At 38.7% G+C, this 25,818-nt stretch overlaps 5 protein-coding genes across 8 annotated transcripts; 1 reads left to right on the top strand and 4 right to left on the bottom strand.

The window, feature by feature from the left end:
* Positions 1–2,128: 2,128 nt before the first annotated feature.
* LOC111802476 (UPF0051 protein ABCI8, chloroplastic-like) lies at positions 2,129–5,729 on the bottom strand. The gene is made up of 2 exons (XM_023686861.1): positions 4,148–5,729; positions 2,129–2,552 (listed from the first exon to the last, which is right to left on the bottom strand). The coding sequence occupies exons 1-2, from the start codon at positions 5,591–5,593 to the stop codon at positions 2,334–2,336; spliced, it is 1,665 nt and encodes a 554-aa protein (XP_023542629.1). The 5' UTR covers positions 5,594–5,729; the 3' UTR covers positions 2,129–2,333.
* A 1,108-nt stretch (positions 5,730–6,837) lies between these two features.
* On the bottom strand, positions 6,838–10,722 carry LOC111802516 (polyadenylate-binding protein RBP45-like). Of its 3 annotated transcripts, XM_023686915.1 has the most exons (6): positions 10,294–10,720; positions 9,597–10,065; positions 7,852–7,907; positions 7,645–7,775; positions 7,455–7,551; positions 6,838–7,323 (listed from the first exon to the last, which is right to left on the bottom strand). In XM_023686915.1, exons 1-6 carry the CDS (start codon positions 10,564–10,566, stop codon positions 7,129–7,131), a joined length of 1,221 nt encoding a protein of 406 aa, XP_023542683.1. In that variant the 5' UTR covers positions 10,567–10,720; the 3' UTR covers positions 6,838–7,128. The 3 variants fall into 3 exon arrangements, 2 of the variants coding, with proteins under 2 accessions (XP_023542683.1, XP_023542684.1); XR_002816258.1 differs by lacking the exons at positions 6,838–7,323; positions 7,455–7,551 and adding an exon at positions 9,169–9,250 and having other exon boundaries at positions 7,708–7,775; positions 10,294–10,722; XM_023686916.1 differs by lacking the exons at positions 6,838–7,323; positions 7,455–7,551 and having other exon boundaries at positions 7,641–7,775; positions 10,294–10,721.
* Positions 10,723–11,599: 877 nt separating this feature from the next.
* On the bottom strand, positions 11,600–15,506 carry LOC111802520 (polyadenylate-binding protein RBP45-like). 2 transcript variants are annotated; one of them, XM_023686924.1, is made up of 6 exons: positions 15,113–15,506; positions 14,437–14,905; positions 12,623–12,678; positions 12,415–12,545; positions 12,218–12,317; positions 11,600–12,134 (listed from the first exon to the last, which is right to left on the bottom strand). In XM_023686924.1, the coding sequence occupies exons 1-6, from the start codon at positions 15,374–15,376 to the stop codon at positions 11,943–11,945; spliced, it is 1,212 nt and encodes a 403-aa protein (XP_023542692.1). In that variant the 5' UTR covers positions 15,377–15,506; the 3' UTR covers positions 11,600–11,942. The 2 variants fall into 2 exon arrangements, with proteins under 2 accessions (XP_023542692.1, XP_023542693.1); XM_023686925.1 differs by having other exon boundaries at positions 12,221–12,317; positions 15,113–15,376.
* A 1,333-nt stretch (positions 15,507–16,839) lies between these two features.
* LOC111802555 (tobamovirus multiplication protein 1-like) lies at positions 16,840–21,320 on the bottom strand. Its single transcript, XM_023686962.1, has 11 exons — positions 20,963–21,320; positions 20,434–20,524; positions 20,294–20,346; positions 19,643–19,735; positions 19,407–19,478; positions 18,718–18,790; positions 18,519–18,564; positions 18,351–18,414; positions 17,778–17,831; positions 17,553–17,630; positions 16,840–17,284 (listed from the first exon to the last, which is right to left on the bottom strand). Exons 1-11 carry the CDS (start codon positions 21,113–21,115, stop codon positions 17,192–17,194), a joined length of 870 nt encoding a protein of 289 aa, XP_023542730.1. The 5' UTR covers positions 21,116–21,320; the 3' UTR covers positions 16,840–17,191.
* A 1,053-nt stretch (positions 21,321–22,373) lies between these two features.
* Positions 22,374–24,039, top strand: LOC111802518 (pentatricopeptide repeat-containing protein At1g61870, mitochondrial-like). Its single transcript, XM_023686922.1, has 2 exons — positions 22,374–23,786; positions 23,870–24,039. Exon 1 carries the CDS (start codon positions 22,472–22,474, stop codon positions 23,687–23,689), a length of 1,218 nt encoding a protein of 405 aa, XP_023542690.1. The 5' UTR covers positions 22,374–22,471; the 3' UTR covers positions 23,690–23,786; positions 23,870–24,039.
* The last annotated feature ends 1,779 nt before the right edge of the window (positions 24,040–25,818 follow it).

The raw sequence follows: 25,818 nt of genomic DNA, 5'->3' as shown, positions 1-25,818 counted from the left end.
TCTTAAATAGGCCTTTACTATTTCATGTTGTTTCAATAAGAGGGTGTATGACTAGTCACCAAAATCATGTCTACACTCGCTAAAGCTAAAGTGCCCCAAAATGTATTTGTAGGGAGATGCAACTAGTTGTCAATTCTTCATACCCGAGTATATGATATTTAAACTTAGATGTTTCTTTCTTTACTTATAGTCATATAATGACTTTCAAACCTTCCTGTAACGTCGTTTTCTTCATCACTTACGGCTAACTTGTTCGCAAATCGTTTTTATGGCGGTTGAAGAATTTATTATATTTAATAAGGTTGAGCTTCCATGAGATATTAGAATATGAAAATATTTTAATGCCAAAACCAAAAGCATTATTTATGGAGCCGTCTGGGTATGAATCTTTGCTATTTTAATCCAAAGTGTCATACTTTATGCAACATAAATTATTGCATTATTGCATATAACCTATGGTTTCGAATTGAAAATAAACATATAATAAACCTGTGTAGCAGGCCATCCGGATGAACAATGAGCCTATTTCTTGGATCCATGTGGCATTATTTAATTAGTTGCGTAGGTCACCAGTTGGCAAGATGCAAAGTCAAAAGATCCAACGTGTGAAGAGCAGCCAAAGACCTTGGCTATGCCTAAACGTTTCTTCAAGAGTCAGCTTCCCGGTAGCTGAATGGTCAATAGAATTATTGTGCCCACATTAGCTCCATTCGGGTCACTTTCAAGTCCCATAGACTTTGCATTAGTCGTTTGTCTTTACAATGGTTTGTTTATTTAGAGGTGAGGGTTAAGATGAAGACCTACTTAACCGAGCCTCTATTGTATCTATATCTAATTTCCTTTAGTTGCATCTAGTCTCAGTTCTATTTCCAACTATTGAAAGGTTTGGACGTATAACAAGGCAACGAGGGTGCTAACCCGGCCACCCAACTGAGTAGGTTGGAGGCAGGCCAACCATAGGTTCGAATCTTGGCGACCTATAAAGATGAACATTCTCATTCGACCCGTTCTTTATATTCGTATTCTTCATTTCAACGGGGAGGAGCATAGGATCCTCATTCATTAATATCCTTTACTTTTTCCGTAATGAATGGTTATGAATTAGCTCACAAGGAACAGTTGTTTGAGCTTTCAGCGTCCTATCCCAACTCTTGGGTTCTGTTTTATTCTGTATTCGCTTTCTTCTTCAAAATCAACAAGCAAAGTAAATGATGATGTCTGCTTGATGTTTTAGTGTCTAACGGCTCGATATGTTCATCAGCAGGCATTGACTTTGGAGGATGTTGATGTTTGCAATGACAATTGGACAAGATTTGGAAGGGCCACGTTAGCTAGCAGATATTGTCCGCTTTGATTTGTTGCCTATCGCGTCTGTTAGAGAGAGAGGTTTCTACACCCTTATACCTTTATAGGGAATGTTTTCCCCTCTCCAACTAATATGGGATCCACCCCTCTTGGTTGCCCAACGTCCGTCCTGGCACACCGCTCGATGTTTGTCTCATATAACATTTGTAAAAGCTCAAGCCCACCGCTAGCATATATTATCCCGTTTTTTAGGGAGAAGTTTCCACACCCTTAAAAGGAATACTTTCCCCTCTCCAACCGATATGAGATCTCACAATCCACCCCTCTTGGGTGCCCAACGTCCTCGCTGGCATACCGTTCGTTGTCTATCTCTGATACCATTTGTAACAGCCCAAGCCTACTACTAGCATATATTGTCCCATTTTTTAGGGAGAGATTTCCACACCCTTAAAAGTAATGTTTTCCCCTCTTCAACCGATGTAAGATCTCACAATCCACCTCCTTGGGTATCCAACGTCCTCGCCGGCACACCACTCAGTGACTGGCTCTGATACCATTTGTAACCGTCCAAATCCACCACTAACAGATATTGTCCCGTTTTTAAGAGAGAGATTTCCACACCCTTGTAAGAAATGTTTTTCCCTCTCCAACCGACACCCAGAATTGTTTGGATGCAAAAATTTCTACTCTGTTTATGATCTCAGATAAATATGAACGAAAACCATTCGATTTCTAAGTGGACTTTTCAGTAAAAGTTATGTTATCAGGCAAACAATCAGAGACTTATTTAAGCATAGAAAGTCAATTAATAAGTGAAACGATGGGACACACGAACAGATATTAATAAGTGAAAATTTTTATGTATGAACAGCAAGTCTGTCTGCGAGATCATGATCTACAAGTTGATTGAACATTCAAAACTATTTACATTCTGTTCATGTTCCTAATAGAGAGCAGTATTTAGTCCAAGCAGGAAGATCTAAATGATTTAGGATGATCAAACATTTAAATATTTACCAGTTTCCGCCTTAACCCACTGATCCTTCAAGCTTCAAGCTCATGAGTTGGTTCACCTCAGCACCAAACTCATCAGGCAGCTCGTTGAAGACGTCACGACAGAACCCGGATATCATGGCAGCCATAGCCTTCTCATAGTCTATTCCTCTCTGCTGAAAATAAAACAACTGGTCTTCACCGATCTTGGAGGTACTGGCTTCGTGTTCGATGCGAGCTGAGGGATTCTTCACCTGTTCGAATACAAAACGTAGTTTAGTGGTGAAATCCTTAAAGAAAAAGAAACCTGACTTCCCAAGTATCTCATCTTCCAGACAGGTCTTGGCTTAATCCTTACACGTGTTCTAGATCGGAAAACAAGTAGAATACTTTAAATCCGAAATAGTTGTCACTATGACATTAGAAAACGTGACATTAGAACAGAAGTAAAATACTTAATCCTAAACAGTTTCCACTATGGATTGAAGCTAGAACTTCCTCTAGACCAACCTATTGTCGTTTCCCGATTGTAGAAGTCAAAATCGAGAGATGACGCCATTATTCCCCTCCATTGAATTAGCTATTTTGATATTTTCCCCTCTTCCCCCGCTGGCTATGTTTATGTAAGACCCACGTTGGTTGGAGAGGGAAACGAATCATTCCTTATAAGGGTGTGGAAACTTCTCCCTAGTAGATGCGTTTTAAAACCATGAGGCTGACGGCGATACGTAATGGACCAAAACAGACAATATCTACTAGTGGGTTTGGGCGGTTACAAATGGTATTAGAGCTAGACACCGGATAGTGTGCCAGCATGGACACCGGGCTCCCAAAGGGGGTGGATTGATAGATCCCACATTGACTGGAGAGGGGAACGAAACATTCCTAATATGGGTGTGGAAACCTCTTCCTAGTAGACGCGTTTTAAAACTGTGAGGCTGACGACAATACGTAACGAGCCAAAGCGAACAATATCTACTAGCGGTGGGTTTGGGTGGTTACAATCTATTACCAATTTTTTCATTGATTCTAATGTTTCCCCCACCCCACAAGTGGCAAGGATGTTTCTGCTGTATTGAAAAAGAGTTAAAGATGCCCCCTTGGTGTCAAACTTTGAAGTCTTGAAATTTAAAGGAGCCCTTTATTACTTTCAAATTGTTCTCCCATAAAAATAATAATAACAAAAATAACAATAAAAAACATTGTTTATACAACGATAAATAGTTACTTCTTGAGTACCAGTAGAATTAGGCCTAGTGATGTGAGATCCCACGTTGGTTGGGGAGGAGAATGAAGCATTCTTTATAAGGGTGTGGAAACCTCTCCCTAGCAGACGCATTTTAAAACCCTCGAGAGAAAATCCGAAAGAGAAAACCCAAAGAGGACAGTATCTGCTAGCAGTAGGTTTGAGCTGTTACAAATAGTATCAGAGCCAGACACCGGACGATGTACCAATGAGTAGGTTGAGCCCTGAAGAGGGATGGACATGAGGCGGTGTGCCAGCAAGGACGCTGGGCCCCGAAGGGGGTGGGTTGGGGGGTCCTACATGGATTGGAAAAGGGAATGAGTGCCAGCGAGGACGCTGGACCTGAATGAGGGTGGATTGTGAGATCCCACATCGGTTTGGGAGAAGAACGAAGACTTAAGAGTGTGGAAACCTCTCCCTAACAGAAGCATTTTAAAAACTTTGAGGGAAAGCCCGAAAGAGAAAGCTCAAAGGCTAGCGGTGGTCTTGAGCTATTACATTACCACATGCAAACCGACCAAAGATAGAAGATAGGTAACCATCTACTTTCAACTATCTAACCATAATTGTAAACAAACAAATCATTCCATCAAAGAATATTACCTGGATGTATGGATAAGTGTTGGCCGCAGCATTGTCACCAATGAGCATTGAATCACATTGCGATGAGTTCTTAGCATTGTCTGCTTTGGATTGAACCTGAACAAGCCCCCGATAACAGTTCCTCGAGTTTCCAGCAGAAATACCCTTCGAGATAATTCTACTCCGTGTGTTCTTTCCTTTATGTATCATCTTCGTACCAGTGTCTGCCTGCTGATAGTTATTAGTCAGCGCTACCGAATAGAACTCACCGACAGTATCGTCTCCCTCCAAAACAACACTGGGATACTTCCAAGTAATGGCCGAACCAGTTTCAACTTGTGTCCAAGAAATCTTAGAACGATCCCCAGCACAAAGTCCACGCTTCGTTACAAAATTATACACCCCTCCTTTTCCTTCTTCATCACCAGCATACCAATTCTGAACCGTGGAGTACTTTATCTCTGCACCTTCAGCACAATACAATTCAACCACAGCAGCATGAAGCTGATTCCTATCATAGGAAGGTGCTGTACATCCCTCCAAATACTCTACAAAACTCCTATCATCAGCAACAATCAAAGTTCTCTCAAATTGTCCAGTTTCCAAAGCATTGATTCGGAAATACGTCGATATCTGCATCGGACACTTCGTGTCCTTAGGTATATAACAAAACGATCCATCGCTAAACACGGCCGAGTTCAATGCAGCATAAAAGTTGTCCTCGCTAGGCACAACTCTCCCCAAGTAATTTCTAACTAAATCAGGATATTCCCTAATAGCCTCAGATATCGAACAGAAAATAACACCAGCCTTTTCTAGCGTCTTCCTATGAGTAGTAGCAATTGAAACACTATCAAGAACAGCATCAACAGCAACATTAGCTAAGCGATTTCGTTCATTTAATGGAACACCAAGCCTATCAAAATACATAAGCAGCTCTGGGTCTGCCTCCTCAAGGCTATTCAAAGTGGGTTTCTTCTTAGGGGCAGAATAATAACAAACATCTTGAAAATCAATTGGTGGGTATCGATTATCAGACCATTTGGGTTCTTTCATCTTTAGGAATTTCTCAAAAGCATTCAAACGAAATTCAAGCATCCAATCGGGTTCTTCTTTTAGGGAAGAAATCAATCGAATTGTTTCCTTGGAAAGCCCTTTCGGAATTGAAAACGAATCGATATCCATAGTGAATCCAAATTTCTTATCGTAATCGCGGTTACGAAGAATATCCTGAATTTTCTCATCGGTACTAGTAGATGACGGCGAGGGCTTACCTGTAGAAATCGGACCGGAGTTGGCAGTTTTGGGATCGTATCCGACATCAGCTCGGACCCTGAAGGGTTTGGGCTTCAAAATCTTCAAGTTAGAGGTTCGGGGATTGTGCAGCTTGGGGATTAGGTCTTTTTGTAATTCCCGAGTGGGTTGGTGAGGAAACCGTGAAATTCCATTAGCTAGCAGAGAAGCCATGGATGAAAGATGGAGATTCTTGAGAGATGGGTTAGGAGGAAAAACAGCGTTATTTTGTGGCCATAATTTTGGTGTCCTTATACATCTTCGACAAGCATCAGATGGCAGCGATGGTCATGTGGCCGACACGAGCTTCGAAGAGGTGATGGGACATCCTAACCCAAACGAAAATGGGGGAAAAACATAAAACATAAATTTTGTATTTTACCTCAAAANAAACTTTTAAACGTTCTTACCTTTTAGACAAAAAAAAAATAATATTATTATTATTATTTAAAAAATACTCGAACTTTTTATACTTTTTCAAATATATAACAATTTTAAAAAATTTCATTAATACCATACTATATTTAAAATTATCCATGAAATTTTAAAAAATTTAAAAAAATTTGAATTATTTCTACTTTCTATATATAGAGATAGACAAAAACAATATATCTACCTTTCATGTATTATATCCATCGATTTTTAAACCTAGTTAAGAGAAAAAGGTATTTTTTTAATTTAAAAAAAAAATTAAGAAGTTTTTGAAGTTTTTTAAAAAAAATTAAAAACATTTTTGAAGGGTATAATATTTTTTAGACAATGTGGAATGTTGAAACGTATTATCCCCATATAAATTATATAATATATGATAAAAAAGTTCCACAACCAAAAAATCTGAAAATTTCCCAAATAATAATGCTTTTTTTAAAACATAGAAACAATACTGGTTGAATATTTTATTATTTTACTTTAAATTTTGTGTCCTTAATAATTAAAACCACAAATTTCAAAGAATACATTTTCATGAATAACCATTCAAGTAATTTTTTCCAATTACTAGTCGAACTTTTATTATGATCAACAAGAATTATTCAATAAAAGCATTAAATATTGTTCAAAGGATGGAACTAATAATCATTAAAAAGTATGTAAGAAATAACCTTGAACTAACCATTAATGTCATGATAATGCTCTAAATCCAAATCCAAATAAGGTTCAACAATTAAATGAACTCAAGATGATAGATAATGTCTCAAAACGAGAAGCCATATGAAAATAAGCTGTTAAAACATTCAAGAGAAAGAAGATTGACCCAATCAAAGAGACCGAGAAAATCACCCAACTCTTGATCTTCTACAAATTTCTCAGCCAAAGGAGTCACGAGACCGAATGAAATTACTCGTGCTGCACCCTTCAAGAAGTACTAAAAAGACGGTAAAACAAAGCCAAACCCACAGCAGCCATACATACAGTCGCTAGAAGTGAAACTTCAAATTCAAGCTACATTCATTGATAATCTACTAGCCAGTATGTAAATCAGTAGCTCACTCGCTCTTCTTAAAAAGATACACACGAAGTACACAATCAAACATAATAAAAAGAAAGGGGAAAGAAGGGTTTTTTTTAATGTCATCAAAGAGTAATGGTAGAATAGAGAACAGGAAGGAAGAGAGTTACTGTGGATGAGAAGGTTGAAATAGCGTTTTCAAAATTTTTAACCAAAAATCACATAACAGGGGGAGGGCAGGGCAGAGAACAAAACATCAAATCTACATGTACCCTCCTTGCTGTTGCTGCGGTTGCTGCGGTTGCTGTGGTGGTGGCTGCTGGTAACTACCATAGCCGCCATAGCCACCGTAGAACATATTAGGGTCCTGCGGGGCTGGCGCATAGCTATAGTTTTCATATCCTTGCCCATATCCGTGATAGCTGCCTCCGTTCCATTGGTTGGGATCCGCCTGAGGCTAAAAGGAGAGGAAACAAAACAACTTATTCTGAAAGAACTATAATAACAAACCATCTTTGGACGTTTATTTGAAGGATTACGTCCCAATGAATGTTCCCATGGAAGTCATCTGAAAAAACTATTTATTACCTGTTTATTTGAAGAACTACGTCCCCATGAAAGTCTAATGTTCTGCCCACCAAGTTGTGATCCATTCAACATACGTAATGCTTCCTCAGCACAGTTTCTAACATACCACACAATCAAAATAATCATTGAATGTGTCATGAGCAATTCATGGGAGATTAAAATGTTTGGTTACATCTTTTAAATTACTTACCTGTCGGAAAATTGCACAAAACCACATCGTTTGCCTACAGGTATCTTTACATGCACCAATTCCCCATACTGACCAAAAACTTGTCTCAAGTGATCGTCTGTGATATTAGAATCCAAATTCCCCACAAATAGCTGCAAGATAGCAAATTAAGAAATTAAAATATGAAAATAAAATTGCATGGCAAAAGAAAAATAGTAAAGAACCCACAGTCGTATTATTTGGATCATTCTCATCTTGAGCCCCTTGAGGATTCTGGTATGAAGCTGCATACGCAAAAATTGAACCAACATGAATTTTCTTTTAAACTTGAACTAAAAACAGTTCAAAAGTTGTTGCCTTATTTTATAAACATTGTTCAAGAACACATTGAAACATTATTTTGTTACAACCTAAGGCCATTCCAAATTGCATAATCATATAAAGTATGTTTAAAGGCCTAAAGCAACCTAAAGGCTTTTTCTTACGGAGAGGCATGTCAGTTAATTTTAAGACCACATCATCTTTTTAACTAGAACAACAAAGAATACCAAAAAATTAAGGAAATCAAGAATGACTAGAGAAAATAAAAATAAAAACAAAGACAAAATCTGTGGAAAAAAACACATTGGTCAAACGAAGATAAAACATTGATCAAATGAAGGCCAGAATATAAAATAGATAGCACATGCGGACCAAACATCGATTGTAAAATGGGTGAATGTAAGTGATTGAACACCCTATCGGATGAGAAAAAATCCACAAAATAACACAGGGTAATTCAAAAAGACGGATATTACAAAACATCACATCCTAAAATACTACACATAACAAATAGCCTGCCTAACTTTTGATTCAAGCACTATATTATTCCATATTGAAAATTCAGAGTAAACTTGGCCAAGCTTAAAACAAAAATTAGGAAAGATGAAAGTAGCCAACCGTTACATCAGCAAGACACAATTGATACAATAATATTACAAAAGAGGCACATACGTATTATACCACCATGTAACCAAAACGTTAAAGAAGAATAGATTAGTCCAAAGGAATGACAGTACGGAATACCGAGCTACAGAATAGAAATACCTGTAAGAAATAAGAACAGAGTAAAACTAGAAACGTGCCAAAATTCTATTATGCCTAGGTAAGGGTTTCGTTTGCATAAACAGGATACGATCATCTAACACTGAGAAGAAAACATAGGAACGTAAATCCTGTAAACCCTAAATATTAGGGGGTGAAGGGCAAGCACAACCTATGTGTCCTGCTATAGCTGTTGTATAAAGGAAGTACAGAATCAAACTACCCTGCTATCCCAGTTATTGGAAACTGCAATATTTCATCTACCTAAAGAACCTAAGTGGCATAAGCTTCAAAAAAAACTCTAATGGAATTAGACTGATATGCCAGGGAGAGAAAAAAATTACTCCATGCAAATGAAAGGAAAAACTAAACGTTGCAGAACTGAAGGTGAATTTAAAAAAAAAGTAGCATATATATGCCACAAAAATGTAAGAGGTAAGACATTTGCGTTAAAAAACTGACCTAAATGGAACAACGTACTAAAGGGTAAGCATGTCAGCTGAAATCGGTAGCAGACCCCAAGCTGACAGAGCCTTTTGACACCCTGCTTAAAGAGAAGATGAGTTTTATAAGTTTATGAATCTCTTTAAAGTAGTTATAGTGACCAAAGTTCGAATTGGAAGTACACTGAAGGAAAAGGCATGAAAGGCTACTAACTTCCAAGGTATGACGGGAAAATTTAAATACTTGTAACTAAAACTAAAAGTATCCGAGAGGAGCTAGATCCAAACAGAAAATAAAGGTCGGACTTCATCTGGGTGTATTGAAAGCAAAATGCATGCCAAAACTATAAACATAACCGCATACATACAACAAATTAATGATGGAGAATATATTCAACAGAAAATTGAAGTTCCGTCTTTCCCCTTAGGAGGGAGAGTGGTAATTACTTTTCGCATATTGCTGACTCCCAGAAGTGTTCTTGTTAGCAGCAGGTCCAATTCGCATGGGCCTGGTTGAACAGAGGACACCATTCATCTCAGTCATCGCCCGCATTTGTTCAGTCTCGTCTCCAAACTTAACAAACCCATAACCTTTAGTGCGTCCAGTGATCCTATCAATCACAACTTTGGCACTCTTAACGGAGGTAAAACGTGCCCTAAACGTCTCTTGTAACACATAATCAGTAACATCACCAGCTAAATCCCCTACAAAAATTGTGTAATCAGGAGAATCGTCCTGTCGCTTCTCCCCAGCTGATGCCCAGTTCAATCTAAAATTTTGTGCCCCATTGGGCATCGGGGTACCGTTATAGGTTTGAAGTACTCTTTCTGCAGCTGGACGCGTCAAAAATTCAATGAAGCCGTAACCCTCAGACTGGCCGGTTTGCTTGTTCCGAATGACTTTCACGGATGAAATCTGAGGATATAAAATAAACCTCCTTAATTCATGCAAGAACTAAATTTTAAAAAAGAAAATTGTAACCACTTCTTATCCACTAAGATCACATTGTAATAACATGTGTTCGTTCAAATCTTGATAGAATACAACTAATAATCCTAAAACTCCAACATTATCCACTATCAAATACGAAAACAAATACATATCCAGATATGACCTCAAAAAGGTTGACGTTCTTTAACGTACCTCGCCTGTATGAGCCAAGCAATTAAAAATATAGTTCTCGTCCATCCAGTATTGCAAGTCTCCGATCCAGAGCGTACGGACCTCATCGGCGTTGGCTGGTTGAGATGGCTGGCCCTGAGGCGAAGAAGCCTGCGGCTGTTGAGGCCACATCTGAGGAGCAGGCTGCACTTGAGGCGGTTGAGGAGGCATCATCATGTAAGGAGGTTGCTGTTGCTGATACTGAGGGGCTTGGTGAGGCATACTGTGAGGGGCAACACCAGGTACAGGCTGCATCGTTTCGGCGAATCGGAACAAGATCTCGTTATTGTACAGAAAAGCCGAAAGAAGGAAGAGAGCTTGGGTGCTTCGCCTGAACAGAGAGAAACCCTAACCCTAGAAGTCGAAAGCAGGCGAAATGAAAAGGTAAAAGAAGAAGCGGTCGCGGGAAGAATTAGAATTATCGTTTTAAAAGGAAAGAAATAAAATAAAATAAAATAAAACAAAAGGAAGAGGTCTGGATCGTATTGACTCGCCAATCCAACCAATCAAAAAGCGAGCTTACGGAAGTCAAGATGGTACCGACCGCACGCGAATATTTAGTTTTTTTTTTCTTTTTTTCTTTCCTNGTACCGACCGCACGCGAATATTTAGTTTTTTTTTTCTTTTTTTCTTTCCTATATTTTCCTTCTATTTTCAGCTGGCGAGTAATAATTTAATATCATAAGCTGACTTATTCCAAGGATGTCCAATATGAGGCCTTACATAGTTCAATAAGGTCCTCTCATCTTGGCCCTCACCTCGTGTTGTGCAAACCCGAGTAGTGCTACGTAAATTTGAGTATAGAGTGAACAAGTTCGAGTATAGAGTGAACAAGTAGTGGTACTCAACATTTTGTTTATTCGGATTCGATTGTGTCATAGCTCTATAATTCGATGAACTGCATTGCTGATATTGACCCTAAAATCGTTAGATTCGATAAACTGCAATGCTGATACTGATCGTTAGACAACGTATTGCTGATAATGACCCTAAAATTGTTGGATGAACGGAATTACTGATATTGACCCTAAAAAAAACGATAAGTACAACTATACAACTACTCCGATAAATATAGGATAAGTTCTATCAATAGTCCTTTATTCCTCAATTATTAATGAAATTCCTTGTCAAGCAAGAGGCATTTGCCTGACTACCTTTCCACCTTGATATGGACTCGAGAATCGTCGTGGAACAGCAAGCCAAGTCTATGTAAAGTTTAATAAAAAAAGAACCAGTGAAATTAGGTCTATTGTCAATTGTCAATTGCCCTGTGAATACTGCAACTACGAGTGTAAATCAAACAATTTGATGGCGGAATAAGAAAAGGAGTAGCAGCACTTCACCCACGCAGGAGCTTTTTCAGCAAGGATTTTTCAGAAAATTACAATCCGATAATTCAGCTCGCTTCTTGGATAGATATGATCCTACAATAGAACAAATAACACGACACGCAAAACCTTCTAACACCAAATACAACACACAAGTGACAACATGTCATCAGAGTCACATACAGAATGTTCAGAATAGATGAGTAGTAACATCCCCAAAATCTTCTACTAATGCCAAGTAGAAGTTCAAGGGGTCTTGTGTTCGAGCAGAGGCGGGACACAAGAATATTACAGCTTCGTCATCTACATATATCCTCCTTGTTGCTGCGACGGCTGCTGTGGTGCTGGTTGCTGGTAGTTCCCATACCCGCCGCCATAGCCACTGTAGAACATGTTAGGGTCCTGGGCAGCTGGAGCATAACTATAATTTTCATACCCTTGTCCATACCCATAGTATCCTCCACCTCCATTCCACTGATTAGGATCAGCTTGAGGCTGCAAATTTGCATTACAGGATCATAACTATTTGTTTCAATATAAATCAATCCTTGATGATGAGTGAAATACAACAATACTACTACCTGCTTGTTAGAAGGACTGCGGCCCCATGAAAGTCTAATGTTTTGCCCACCAATTTGGGTTCCATTCAACATGCGTAAAGCTTCCTCGGCGCAGCTTCTAAAATAGGCATTAAGGAAAACAAAATAACTACTTGTCAGCAAACACCAAGAATTTGGGAGGGGGTTGGTTCATAAAAGTGTTCGAAAATGCCAACCTGTCTGAAAATTGAACGAAGCCACATCGCTTGCCTGCAGGTATCTTAACGTGCACCAACTCTCCGTACTGGCTGAATACTTGTCTCAAGTGTTCATCTGTGACATTAGAATCCAAATTTCCCACGAATATCTGCAATAAGACCAAATAACAACTCACAAACATGTCCATGAGATTATATTGCTATAGAAAATTACTGAAGTACCCACAGTTGTATTATTTGGATCGTTCTCATTCTGAGTCCCTTGAGGATTCTGGTATGAAGCTGCATTCGCAAATATTAAACTAAAATGACACCTTTTAACAAATATTGAACTGAGATATTCCAGAGCAGTGTCATTTTTCCTAAAAAAACACTGTTTCCTAAGACATGTAAACTAAATGGAGTCATATCAAATCATCACTATGGTGAATAATAGCGCTATAAAAATAAAAGCTACGATACATGCAATACCAAAACAAAATAAATTCAAACGAATAGAAAACCAAGATACATGGAAAAACAACACAAACATTATTTAATTGGAAGTAGAACACATCCCACACCTTAAAATTGCTTTAATTAATTTGTCTTACACCTAGCTTTCACTGAGGCTTACATGTTCTAAAACACACACGCGGAAACACACAGGCGCAAGCCTCTGTCATTAAAAGCATAGGCTTTCTATTATTTGACAAGAGACATGCATACCGAACATAATGAATGCAAAATAGGAAATAAAGTGATTCCATATTATGCCCACAGAAGATGAGAAAAAATCCATAGAATAATACACGAGTAATACAAAAAAAAAGGGGATATAATAAAGCTTCACAACCTAAAGAACTAAATATCACAAATAGCCTCCCTAACTTTTGACTCGAGGCAACCCTATTATGCCATATTGAAAATCCTGCCCACTAAAAAACTACAGGAGGTTAAGGTAGCCCCCTATTAAATCAGTGAAGATCAATGAATAGAATCCTATTCACATAAGAGGCACATACAAAGTATACCTGAAAATAAATAAGTTCAATACAATGAATTAAGTAGAGAATATTCCAAACAATATCAATACAAAGTATCAAGCCACAGAATGAAAAGCTAATAAGAAATGAGGATCCATGCAGATCGAGAAACGTATCAAAATTCTTTGGTAGGTAGTGGATTCGTCTAAATATATGGAACCCAACCACCACATACTGAGATGAAAACATAGGACAGTAAATCCCATAAACCCTAAATACTAGGAGGTGAAGAACAAACACAGCCTATGCGGCCTGCTGCAGCTGTTGTAGAAGGAAAGTTCAGAATCAAACTAGCCTGCTAACTAGCCTGCTATCCCAGTTATTGGAAATTTCGATAATTCATCTAGCTAAAGAACCTAAGTGACCTAAACTTGGAAAAAAAAAATCTAATGGAGTTAGCCATAGTGAAAAATGCCAGGGACAGGGAAAAAAAATACCTACGCAAATGAAAGGAAAAACTCAACATTGCAGAACTAAAGGTGAATTAAAAAAGGTAGCATAAATATGCTACATAGAAAGTAAAGGGTAAGACATTTGCGGGAAAAAAACTGACCTAAATGGAACAACGTACTAAAGGGTAAGCATGTCAGCTGAAATCAGTAGCGGACCCCAAGCTGACAGAGCCTTTTGACACCCTGCTTAGAGAAAAGAGGAGTTCTATAAGTTTACGAATCTTTTTTACAGTAGTTACAGTGACCAAAGTTCGAATTGGAAGTACACTGAAGGAAAAGGCATGAAAGGCTACTAATCTTCCAAGGTATAACGAGAGGGAAATTTAAATGCTAGGAAACTAAAAAATAAAAGTAACGGAGAGGAGAAGAGTCCAACAGAAAATAAGAAGGTTGGAATTCATCTTGACATATTGAAAGCAAGATGCAGACCCAAGCTCTAAACACAATCGGAAACATACAATGAGTGAATAGTGCAGAATATAATCCATACAAAATCGAACTTCTGTTTTTCATTAAAAAGAAAAAAAGAAAATTTCCCCTTTGGGGGGCAGAGTGGTATTTACTTTTCGCATATTGCTGACCGCCAGAAGTGTTCTTGTTAGCGGCAGGTCCAATTCGCATGGGCCTGGATGAACAGAGAACACCGTTCATCTCAGTCATTGCCCGCATTTGCTCCGTCTCGTCTCCGAACTTAACAAACCCATAACCCTTAGTGCGTCCAGTGAGCCTATCAATCACAACTTTAGCACCCTTAAGGGAGGTATAACGCGCCCTAAATGTCTCTTGTAGCACGTAATCAGTAACATCGCCAGCTAAATCCCCTACAAAAATTGTGTAATCAGGAGAGTCATCCTGTCGCTTCTCTCCAGCTGATGCCCAGTTCAATCTAAAATTTTGTGCCCCATTGGGCATCGGGGTACCATTATACGTTTGAAGTACTCTTTCTGCAGCTGGACGCGTTAAAAACTCAATAAATCCATAGCCCTCGGACTGGCCAGTTTGCTTATTCCGTATAACTTTCACGGAGGAAACCTGGGGATACAAACCTCATTAGTTCTATATACGAAATTAAAAACAAAAATTGTATCCCATTCTTATCCACAAAGATTACATTGCAATAACAAACGTTCCCACAAATAATAATACAAGAAACTCCAACATATTCCGCTAACAAAGAAGAAAAATAAAGCATGCATGCATGATCTCAAATAGGGGAGGGTGAGGCGTTCTTTAACATACCTCGCCTGTATGAGCAAAGCAATTGAAGAGATAGTTTTCATCCATCCAATACTGCAAGTCACCGATCCAGAGCGTACGGACCTCATCGGCGTTAGCTGGTTGAGGCGGTTGACCCTGAGGCGAAACGGCCTGCGGCTGCTGAGGCCACATCTGAGGGACAGGCTGGGCTTGAGGCGGCATCATCATGTAAGGGGGTTGCTGTTGCTGGTACTGAGGGGCTTGGTGAGGCATGTTGTGAAGGGCAACACCAGGAGCAGGCTGCATCGTCGGTTCAACGAAAGAATTTGGTTAAATGTGGGGAATTTGGGGATCTCGTTGATATCGGAGAAACCCTAACCCTAGCAGTCTGAAGCAGGCAAGCCGCGAGCGAAAGAGAAGCGAAAAGGAAAGGGGTTATTGGGATTATATATCTCTCGAAAATTGAGACACGTTATCCGAAAGGACGTTGAGGCCGCGATTTTTAGACTTTGGGCCCCGCGTTTTTCTGTCCATCAACTAGTTCTTTTTAAATCCACCAATCAAAAATCGAGCTCATGCAAGTCCAAATGATTTCGACCACACAGGATCTTTTATTCAGTTTTATTCTAGTTAGCTATCAAAATTTGAATCTTTCAATCAACCAATTAATAACAATATAATTAAATTATTTTTTTATTTAGCACACCTTTTCCATTAACCAATCACCTCAATTAGTTTTTTTGGTATCTCCATAATAAAAAAGATTGATGAGATTTTTGACCCAGACCCACTTTAATTTTTTCGTGCAAGCGAAGTGTCAAGTGTCAGCGTTCCCTTGACGAGATAGATATCGTACTCCTACCCTTTTGGTTAGACGATAGGAAAGTACGAGGTAAAAGATTGAATCGCACGGAGTAAGAAAGACAGGCTAGTAGCAGCTCCAAAAGGCGAGGCCTACTTGTACAACTATTATTTTTCATGCAAGCAAAGAGTCCACGTTCCCTTGACGAGGCAGACGAAGTGTAGATGTGTATTGACCAAGAACTCTTACCCTTTTCGTTAGACGATATGAAAGTATGAGGTAAAGGATTGAATCACACTGGGTAAGAAAGACAGGCAAGAAACAGCTCCAAAAGGCAAAACCTACTTCCATATTCGCTTTCGATTGTTTATTTAGTACAACTATTCCATATTCGCTTTCGATTGTTTATTTAGTACAACTATTATTTTTCTGTGCTTTCGATTGTTTATTTAGTACAACTGTTATTTTTCTGTGCTTTCGATTGTTTATTTAGTACAACTATTATTTTTCTGTACAGGCAAAGTGTCTGCGTTCCATTGACAAGGCAGATGTGCAGATGTGCATTGACCAAGAAAGGAAAACATATCGTACTCTTACCCTTTTCGTTAGACGATAGGAAAAGATCGAATCACACTTAGTAAGAAAGATAGGCTAGAAGCAGCTCCAAAAGGCGAGACCTACTTCCAAATTAGCTTTCGATTGTGAAGATACAATCAAGACCCATTGCATATAAAGGCGAGACCTATGGATTGTGAAGATACGATCAAGACACATTGCATATAAGTTCACTTAACGTCTAGTTTTCTTACTATTCCAAAGAAATGTTTATTCCCAAAACAATAATAGTACTATATTTTAGTTTTAACCTCAAAACGAAGTAAAATTCTCATCCCTAGCTTAATAAAATGACTATCTTAGTTGCTAAGCTTAATAAAATTGAATTATTTTAGTCAACCATACGTGACATAGAGAAGAACACCTAGCATACCACTGTTCAAATAGAGAACAAAATTACAGGACAAGAACAACAAAGCGGATCGAAACACAACACTAATCTTACAGAAATCTATAAAATTTGTGCACATTTAGATCCAAATAGAATGGGTTGTTCGAATCAGACAACCCCAAGAGAAGAGTTACAGATTGCTGTCAGCCAGCAGCAAACACAGCTTGGTTATTCTGGCATCACATGCAACAGCAGATGCCACATTACACCCAAATTTCATGCCTTGTTTCTTCCAGTAAGGATTCTCAATTCCAAGATAATTAAAAACCAACCCCAAGTTGGGGAAGTGTTTTGCATGCAACATGGATATTAACTAGCGAATGGGGTGGTATTGAGCTGATATTCTCTTAGGAGGCAACTTGCGTAATATGTAAAGAACTAATGCTGAAGGCAGAATTTCGACCAACTGTAAGTTCAGCAAAATGGTTTGTATCAGACAAAAATAAGAGGAATCTAACAAAATCAGAACTAAGTTGTATGAACAAGTTTAGGACGTGTTTGAGAGTGAATCGAAAATGATTTAAATCATTTTTGTCAGCCTGAACAATGTTGTTAATCATTCAAAATCTATGAAGACCGTGTTTGGGGTGAAAATTGTTTTTAATAAATAACTTTATAAACAAATCATTTTCACTAAAACCACTCACGAACATGCCCGAAGTGAAGTGACGTACCAAATAGTAGATGAAATTCAGGAGGGGGTGATCTAAAACGTCGAGTGATGCATCAGCGTCGAAAGCAGATAGAGCAACCTGCACTCAACAGTGAAAAAGAACATCAGGTGAATCCCATGTATTGTCAGAAACCCATTCATAATGTTGGCCACCCTATGATTAAAATTAGCATTCCCTAAAGAAGACGGTTCTTTCATTACTAGCAGCAGAAGGATTGAACTATACCACAAAGCATCGAATGAGGAAGCAGGTAAAGCATATGGCGGTCACAGATCCAACCTGCAATTATTTATTTAAAACAAAAAAGTATTAAAAAGCACAGTAAGCATGATTACGTGGATCCATAATATACATGAAAACCCACAAAGTACATCTAACAAGCCTAAAAATAACATCACGGATCCTACTTTAGACGATTGATGGAGCTTAACTTATCAATCGTTTTCTATTATCTTCATTCATGTCAAATTTTAATATAGGAGGAACAGATTGGAATGAATAAGCTTGGGTATTATGTATAAACATACACATGTTGCAGAACCCAAATAAGTCTTCTAAACCTACTGCCCTCTTTTAACTATGGTATCATAGCGACAAATTTCCGCAGAAAAAATAATGGAGTTTGACCATATAATTTGTTCGTGTAAATTAAATTCGTACTATCAGTTATCAGAATATTGCACGCAGATATGGAGGATAGAAATTTTGATAAATAACAAAACTCTTTCCATATAATAGGAGGAAAAGGGCGTTTGTGGTCACAACATGATAGAAGAATAATAAACAATGGACGCATACCTCATGAAGTTTCTTCCTTCTCCCTTTAGATTCAATTGGAAAACGTCTGAGCATGAAAAATAATCTAAAAAGTTTCATACGAAATAAGTAATCAGCACAAGTAATCAGAAATTATAAGATCTAGATGCATTGAATGATATATCCACCAGACATGAAGGAGATACTCACCTTCCACCATATATCAAGAAGCCTATTGCAGCTATGAAAGACACCACTGGGACAATGAAATAAGGAAGCAGTGGTTAGAAAGGGAAACAATTGATTAGTAATATAAAACTGTCTTCTTCGCAAAGCGAAAATGAAGATCAAATCTGCAAAACTTGGCCTCTTGTAGGCTGGAAATGACTCACTGGGTACAAAGACTAACCTGCAATGTAAATTTTTCCAACCAATTCCACCACACTGTTGTCATCCACCCCGATGTATATCCAAATGCAAACCTGTCCACAGATTACTATTTAACTTTGAGTTGAGTTCAACATATATAATAACATGGTTCAGCAAAACCTCTCCTCAGGAATTTGGTTAATCAGAACCTCAATGACAAAATAATAATAACAATAAATCATGACCAATTTCTCGCATTAGAAACAATAATGCACCAAAAAACTTGTGATAATTAATTGAATATGTAGATGAAGACGATCTATTGACGCAAGAGGGGAATTAAAATTTCACTTTGAGAATATAACTAAGATGGCCATCTTAGAGAGTCCTACTAATCAATAGCATCACCTCAATTTACTTTACAACAAAATAACATATGAACAGGCGGGATGAAAGTCACGGATATCAACGATAGGATGGTAAAAATCAGTATTTATAAATGGATAGCAGCTTAAGTATTATATTACAACCGTCCAGTAGCAGGAAACATATTTCTCTGCTTCATACATATAAGCAAGGCTGAATTTCACAAAGACACAACCAATACCAGGAATTCCCTCTCATCCTTCCAAATAAGATTCTGAATTCAGTCAAGGATTTTAAACTATTAGTTGGCTAGTGATTGAATTTTGAACAAGGGTAGCCAAGAGTAAGTGGTGTTAAAAATACCTGTATGAGATATACCACACTGTTGATTGAAATGTAAACTATTCTGAGTTTATCCGTTGGCAGACTTCTAGCCTGTTCATGACGACCCAATCAACAAAAAAATTAGCAATACTCATTGTGCCCAAAGCGATTGCAATATCAATGACTTCAGCCACTAGAAAAAGAAGACAGCCTTGATTGCAAGAAAAAAAAAATTGATAAAGAAAATAGATAGCAAAACATTAAATAACACTTGCCTGGTGGTATATCTCTGCCCAGAAGAGGACCAGGAGCGTGTAAGTAGAGAAAAAAAGTAGACCAGGGAGTTCCAATAATAACGATAGCAGAACCTGATTCAAAATTAGTTGACATACCTCAGTATACAAGCTTTAATCTTCATGACACCTTTTTAAGATTTTCAGAGGAGATAAAACTAGGGACAAATTTATAATATTATGAAAAAACCATATAAGAAGAAAGAAACTCAGGTGCCATTTGGAAATAGTGTTAAAAAATTGTTTAAGTTTTGTTTTGTTTTGTTTTAAAAGTTGTTTCCCGTCGAATTGTTTACAAAATAGCTCTTAATTTGAGAATAGCTCTCGAGTGTCTCAAGAACAACTGAAGGCACAGGCCATAAACAATAGGGAAAAGTTCAAAATAACCTACAAAAACTGCAAGAACGATGTGCAATCTCCTATAGTTTTCACTATCCGCAATATTTTGAGTAAGCTATGCAGTCTTTTTTCTCGTAGAACCGCTGAGTTTCAAGATTTTCCTTAGTGTGGAAAAAATAAGAACTGAAAATCCGAGTCCAGACCAATCCCAAATAATGTTAAAGCTTTGGATATTTCAAAGGTAAATTATCACAAATGACATCAAAGGTTCAGACACTGCACGAGTATATTTACCTTTGGTTGCAAAAGAAACACTTGCATGTGGATCCCAAACACAATTGCGCGAACTGAATCACAGAGTAAGAATTGAAACTATCAATCAAAACTTCAAATGCCTCCACTGAAAATAAAGTCGAACAGTCTACTTATATTACCTCCATTCACAATGAAGTTCATGAGATGGAAAACTTTCTGTGTTGTCCAGCCATATTCAGGGACTCTCAGTTCGATCCTTATCAATTGAATCTGCACGCACAAACACAAATTAAGAGCTGTACACCCAAAATCTAAATCTAAATCTCTACTCTACAGGTCTACTTTTCTTCCCCCTTCTTGCTGATTTGAACACGAATTTTTGCCATTGAAAGCTTATAAAAGGTCTGCGAACTTCGAGATAGCGTTTAAACCCCAAAAATTAAAGGAATCAAATATTGAAAAACGCAAACTATACTTGAAGTAACATGAATTTTTCATTCTCCTAGAGTTTCATTGAACAAACCAGAGCCAGTGGCACCCATCGGAAGGTAAAAGAACCAATTCTATAATAGAAAACGCACTCAAACCTACCAATTAGCGATCAATTACCACTCTAACACATCAATTTAAAACAGAGAAATAACAGGCTCTCGAACACAGCATAGCAGATAGTTTTAGATAAGTGAGGTAGGGAAGCAAGAGAGAGACCAGAGCAACGGCGGAGACTAGAGCATATACAGCACAGAGAGAGTAAAAAATCCGATCCTGCCAGAAAGTAGATTCGTTGATGTCATTCCACCAGCTGGATGCCGTAACTCCCATCTCCATGGCCGTCGTCAAGTTCAGCTGCAATCTCGTCATTTCCCCCTAAATAGTAAAGAAGCTTTCTCACTTTCCCCTCTCTCCGCCGTAGAGTCAAAGAACCGAAAATCCGACGAATTGAGACGATCAGGAGAACGCCGGCGAGACAGCCACCGCTGCGCCGGCGAGTAGAGGCCGCAAAGGAGAAGAGGGACTTTTCTGTCGCTGGCTCTCGCACCTTCATTTATTTGGTCCCATTTCCAAAGCCTGATTTATTTAACGCCTGATTTATTTTTCTTTCCGCTACAAATTAATTTTTTTTCTAAATCAATAAAAAATAATTTTATCTTAATAAAAAAAAAAATTAATAATACCCTTAAATTAAAAATAAATATATATATTTTAAAAATTATTCAATAAAAAATATATACTTTATGGACCACGATGACATGAGCCATATGACTATAATATGTAATATATAAACCATGGATGATGTTAGTCATAGACCATAGTCTATACAATTAAAGACCACGAAAAAGTCCCGAGAATCGAAATGCATGCAAGTTTTATACGATCGGGTGGAGTGACACAAGATCTGCTTCTTGACCTATATCGAGATATTGATTCTTTCACACAACAATTTGCTTCTCGTGTTGAATCGATGAATTAGAAGAGATGTGAACTAACAACTAATTTGAAAATAACTTGGTGGGTATTGGTCAGTGTGACACTAACTATGAATAACGACAACCGTGATATGTAAGTCGTAGATCACGAATGACGTTAGTAACAATTAAAGACTACGAAGAGCCTTAGGAGTCGGAATGCATGCAAGATTCATACGATCGAGTGGAATAGTTGTTAGTCGTAGACCATGGTCTAACAATTAAAGACCATGGAAGAGACTCACGAGTCAGAATGCAGACAAGCTTCATATGATCAGGTAGAGTGACACAAGACCTCCTCTCGTCTTATGTCGAGATATCAATCGATAACAACTAGCAGATATTGTACTGTTTGGACTTTCCCTTCTTAGCTTCCCCTCGACATTTTAAAACACGTGACGGGTTTTGGGCTTTTTCTTTTGTGATTTCCCTCGATGTTTTAAAACATGTCTGCTAGAAAGAAGTTTCCACCGACTTATAAAAAATGTTTCGGAGCGATAAAAGTTTTAAAAAAATTATTTAAAACCATAAAAGAGTACTTCTGGTAATCAGATCTCAATCTCCACCGTTAGTTTAGCATACTTTTCAATTCTCAAATGGTAATGACGGCGAAGATTAAATGGCTCACTGATCATCCGTGTTTCACACCCGCACCAGATCGCAAAGCCCGCCGTCGTCTTCAAGCTCTTCTCCAAAACCCTAGACCTTCAGTATTCTCCATCTTTCTCTCTCTGCTAATCATTCTTGAGCTATGGCGTTTCTCTATCGCCTCCGTCACGCTTTCCCGTCGAACGCGACTTACATCAATTATCGTCTTCACTACCGTTCTCTCTCGACAATCCTTTCCCCGGATTCCACCAATCCTTTGTCCGCGAAACAGAAATCGAGGGCCGCACTGTCTCTACTGAAATCTGAGGACAATCCTGAGCGTATAATTGATATTTGCCGAGCTGCTACTCTCACTCCAGAATCACATCTCGATCGCATCGCTTTCTCTGTTGCTATTTCCAAGCTTTCAGAGTCCAAGCATTTCGATGGGATTCGCCGGTTCCTCGAGGAATTGAAATCTCGTCCCGACTTGAAAAACGAGCGTTTCGCTTGCCATGCTATTGTTCTCTATGGCCAGGCCAATATGCTTGATCATGCTATCAGCACTTTCAAGCAAATTGGCGAACTGGGCGTGTGTCACTCGGTTAAATCGCTTAACGCATTGCTATTTGCATGCAATTTAGCTAAGGATTACAAGGAACTGAAGCGAGTTTTTATGGAGTTTCCTAAGATTTATGGAATCGAACCAGATCTGGATACGTATAACAGAGTGATCAAGGCGTTTTCAGAGTCGGGTTCGTCTAGTGCAGTGTATTCGATTCTGGCGGAGATGGACAGGAAGGATATCAAACCAAATGCAACCACTTTTGCGAACTGGCTTGCTGGATGCTACAAGGAAGAGAAGTACGAGGATGTTGAGAAGGTCATAAAATTGATGGAAAAATATGGCGTTTGGCGTGGAGTTAGTACATATAATGCAAGGATACAGAGTCTGTGTAAATTGAAGAGATCATCGGAGGCGAAGGCTTTGTTTGATGGGATGTTGTCGAGAGGTATGAAACCAAACTCTGTTACATATTGTGAATTGATTCATGGGTTTTGCAAGGAAGGAAATCTCGATGAAGCTAAGACCCTTTTCAAGAGAATGATCAATAGCGGTTGCCAACCGGATAGTGATTGCTATTTCACTTTGATTTACTTTCTTTGTCGAGGAGGAGATTATGAAACAGCATTCAAGCTCTGTGGGGAAAGCATGGAGAAGGGTTGGTTTCCAAATATTACTACAATGAAGTCTCTTGTTGATGGGCTTGTTAGCATTTCGAAGGTCGATGAGGCAAAGCAACTCATTGGGCAAATCAAAGAGAGGTTCTCTAAGAATGTTGAAACGTGGAATGAAATTGAAGCTGGATTGCCTCAGTGAGGAAATTCTGGGATGCTCTGCAACCACCAGGGAAATACAAGAGGATGCGCCATTTTCTTGGCTTGAGCTAATCACCCTCTGCATATGTTTTACATAGGTACAGCTAATTGTTTTATATTGGCTTTGCAGTTAAGTCCACTTCTGAGTGGCTGTGCTGATCATTTTGTTCTTGTTCTACAGACGAGGAATTCCATTGTCAAGTTTAATGTTCTAGCTTTTGCGCTGGTTGAAATTTGTAATGCTTTTGTTGAATGAGTCCGCTCCTGTTAGGTTAGTACTTTATGTATTGATGGAAACCCAGATTGTTTTTAAGCAATTTGTATGTCAATAAAGTGAGAAACTTGACATTAGTTTTTCGTTTGTGGTGGTTCTAAGTTCATAATTTGTCCACTTTGACCCGTTAAGTATCACCGTCAGCCTCACAGTTTTTAAAACGCGTTTGTTAGGGAGAGGTTTCCACACATTTATGAGGAATACTTTGTTTTCCTCTCCAACCGACCTGGATCTCACAATCCATCTCCCTTTGAGGTCCAGCGTTCTCACTGGCACACCGCCCGTTGTTGAGCTTTGATACCATTTGTAATAGTCCTAAGTCAACCGTGAGTAGATATTGTTTGCTTTGACCCATTACGTATCGCCGTCAGCCTCACAGTGTTTAGAATGCGTCCGTTAAGGAGAGGTTTCCACACATTTATGAGGAATATTTCGTTTTCCTCTCCAACCGACCTGGGATCTCACAATCTACCTCCCTTTGAGGTCTAGCGTCCTCACTGGCACACCACCCATTGTTGAGCTTTGATACCATTTGTAATAGTCATAAGTCAACCACGAGCAGATATTGTTTGCTTTGACCCATTACGTATTGCCGTCAGCCTCACGGTTTTTAGAATGCCTCTGTTAGGGAGAGGTTTCCACACATTTATGAGGAATACTTCGTTTTCCTCTCCAACCGACCTGGGATCTCACAATCCACCTCCCTTTGAGGTCCAGCGTCCTCACTGGCACACCACCCATTGTTGAGCTTTGATACCATTTGTAATAGTCCTAAGTCAACCGCAAGCAGATATTGTTTGCTTTGACCCCTTACGTATTGCCGTTAGCTTCACGGTTTTTAGAATGCGTCTGTTAGGGAGAGGTTTCCACATCCTTATAAGGAATATTTTATTCCTCTCTCTAACCAACGTGTGATTTCACATGTTCATCCTTATACATTTAGACTTCGGGGTGGGTGGGATGAGTAGTGAATACAACATTATCGAAAAACTTCATATATTTTCAAAACTCATATTACATACAATTGCAGGAACAAACCCTATAGAAAAGTTGAACATTTTCTCCAAAACTGGATTACCTTGAAGGTTGAAACTGCTAATTTGTTCCTGTCTGGATGGGATCCTAGGAAGTTTCCTTTAGAATTAGGAAACACAAATCCTAACAAGCATCAGCAGCAGGAAGCTGCTTGGTAGCTTCTCTTGCAAATCCCTTGAGTCCAATATTCTGAGGATTATGAAGCCTCATCTACATGTGGAAGCTGTGGAAGTCATTCCGAAGGATCGTGTAACCGAACCCAGAAATCCTATTCATTTTCGGGACAAAACAAATCCCGGTTCGCTTCTTCTTCCTTCGCCACGACATTATAGACTGCCAGAAAGTGGGAGGGGAGCTGCTGCAGCTAGAAGAAGCCATATCAGGTCTTTGGGTCCTATGTGAGCTGCTGCTGCTGCTGCATCTTTCAAGCTCAAACTTGGCAAAATAATCAATTTCGTTCTTGACGAGCGATCCCACGGTGCCTCGAGTTCCGATGGCAACAGGAGCAGTTACAGTAGCAGCCATTTTGTCACTAGATTCCCAGAATGTGGTGCTGCTGGGTTTATAATGTAAATTCAAAGAGGCTTTTTGGGGTCCTGGGATTGCTTGCTTTGAGTCTAAGCCATCTCCTTTTTGATCTTTATATAAAGCCATGCTTTGAAAGAGAAAGCAAGCATCAGCCTGAGCTTTTGATATAATATTCATTCTGAATGCTTCGAAGAAGCATCTTAGTGCTTCCTGTCCCTCGTGATATTATCACACCTTTTCTACTCCTTTTGCTGCCCACTTACCATAAATAACGTATTCTCATATGTTCGTGA

The sequence above is a fragment of the Cucurbita pepo genome, chromosome LG09 (assembly GCF_002806865.2).
Source record: "Cucurbita pepo subsp. pepo cultivar mu-cu-16 chromosome LG09, ASM280686v2, whole genome shotgun sequence".
In the NCBI taxonomy this organism is placed as follows: Eukaryota; Viridiplantae; Streptophyta; class Magnoliopsida; order Cucurbitales; family Cucurbitaceae; genus Cucurbita; species Cucurbita pepo.
The sequence above is the reverse complement of the archived record's forward strand: the minus strand, read 5'-3'. Positions and strand labels throughout refer to the sequence as shown.

Excerpts from the sequence above, each read along its gene's own strand:
- LOC111802476 (XM_023686861.1), bottom strand. The coding sequence starts at position 5,593 with ATGGCTTCTCTGCTAGCTAATGGAATTTCACGGTTTCCTCACCAACCC. Across the intron at positions 2,553-4,147 it reads ACACTTATCCATACATCCAG|GTGAAGAATCCCTCAGCTCG; the intron begins GTAATATTCTTT and ends GTATTCGAACAG.
- LOC111802516 (XM_023686915.1), bottom strand. The coding sequence starts at position 10,566 with ATGCAGCCTGTACCTGGTGTTGCCCCTCACAGTATGCCTCACCAAGCC. Across the intron at positions 10,066-10,293 it reads GCTTGGCTCATACAGGCGAG|ATTTCATCCGTGAAAGTCAT; the intron begins GTACGTTAAAGA and ends TTATATCCTCAG. Across the intron at positions 7,908-9,596 it reads GAGTCAGCAATATGCGAAAA|CTTCATACCAGAATCCTCAA; the intron begins GTAATTACCACT and ends TTGCGTATGCAG.
- LOC111802520 (XM_023686924.1), bottom strand. The coding sequence starts at position 15,376 with ATGCAGCCTGCTCCTGGTGTTGCCCTTCACAACATGCCTCACCAAGCC. Across the intron at positions 12,318-12,414 it reads TTCGTTCAATTTTCAGACAG|AAGCTGCGCCGAGGAAGCTT; the intron begins GTTGGCATTTTC and ends TGCCTATTTTAG. Across the intron at positions 12,135-12,217 it reads GTCCTTCTAACAAGCAGGTA|CCTCAAGCTGATCCTAATCA; the intron begins GTAGTATTGTTG and ends GCAAATTTGCAG.
- LOC111802555 (XM_023686962.1), bottom strand. The coding sequence starts at position 21,115 with ATGACGAGATTGCAGCTGAACTTGACGACGGCCATGGAGATGGGAGTT. Across the intron at positions 19,479-19,642 it reads GGGCAGAGATATACCACCAG|GCTAGAAGTCTGCCAACGGA; the intron begins GCAAGTGTTATT and ends CGTCATGAACAG. Across the intron at positions 18,565-18,717 it reads TGGAAAAATTTACATTGCAG|TGGTGTCTTTCATAGCTGCA; the intron begins GTTAGTCTTTGT and ends TCATTGTCCCAG.
- LOC111802518 (XM_023686922.1), top strand. The coding sequence starts at position 22,472 with ATGGCGTTTCTCTATCGCCTCCGTCACGCTTTCCCGTCGAACGCGACT.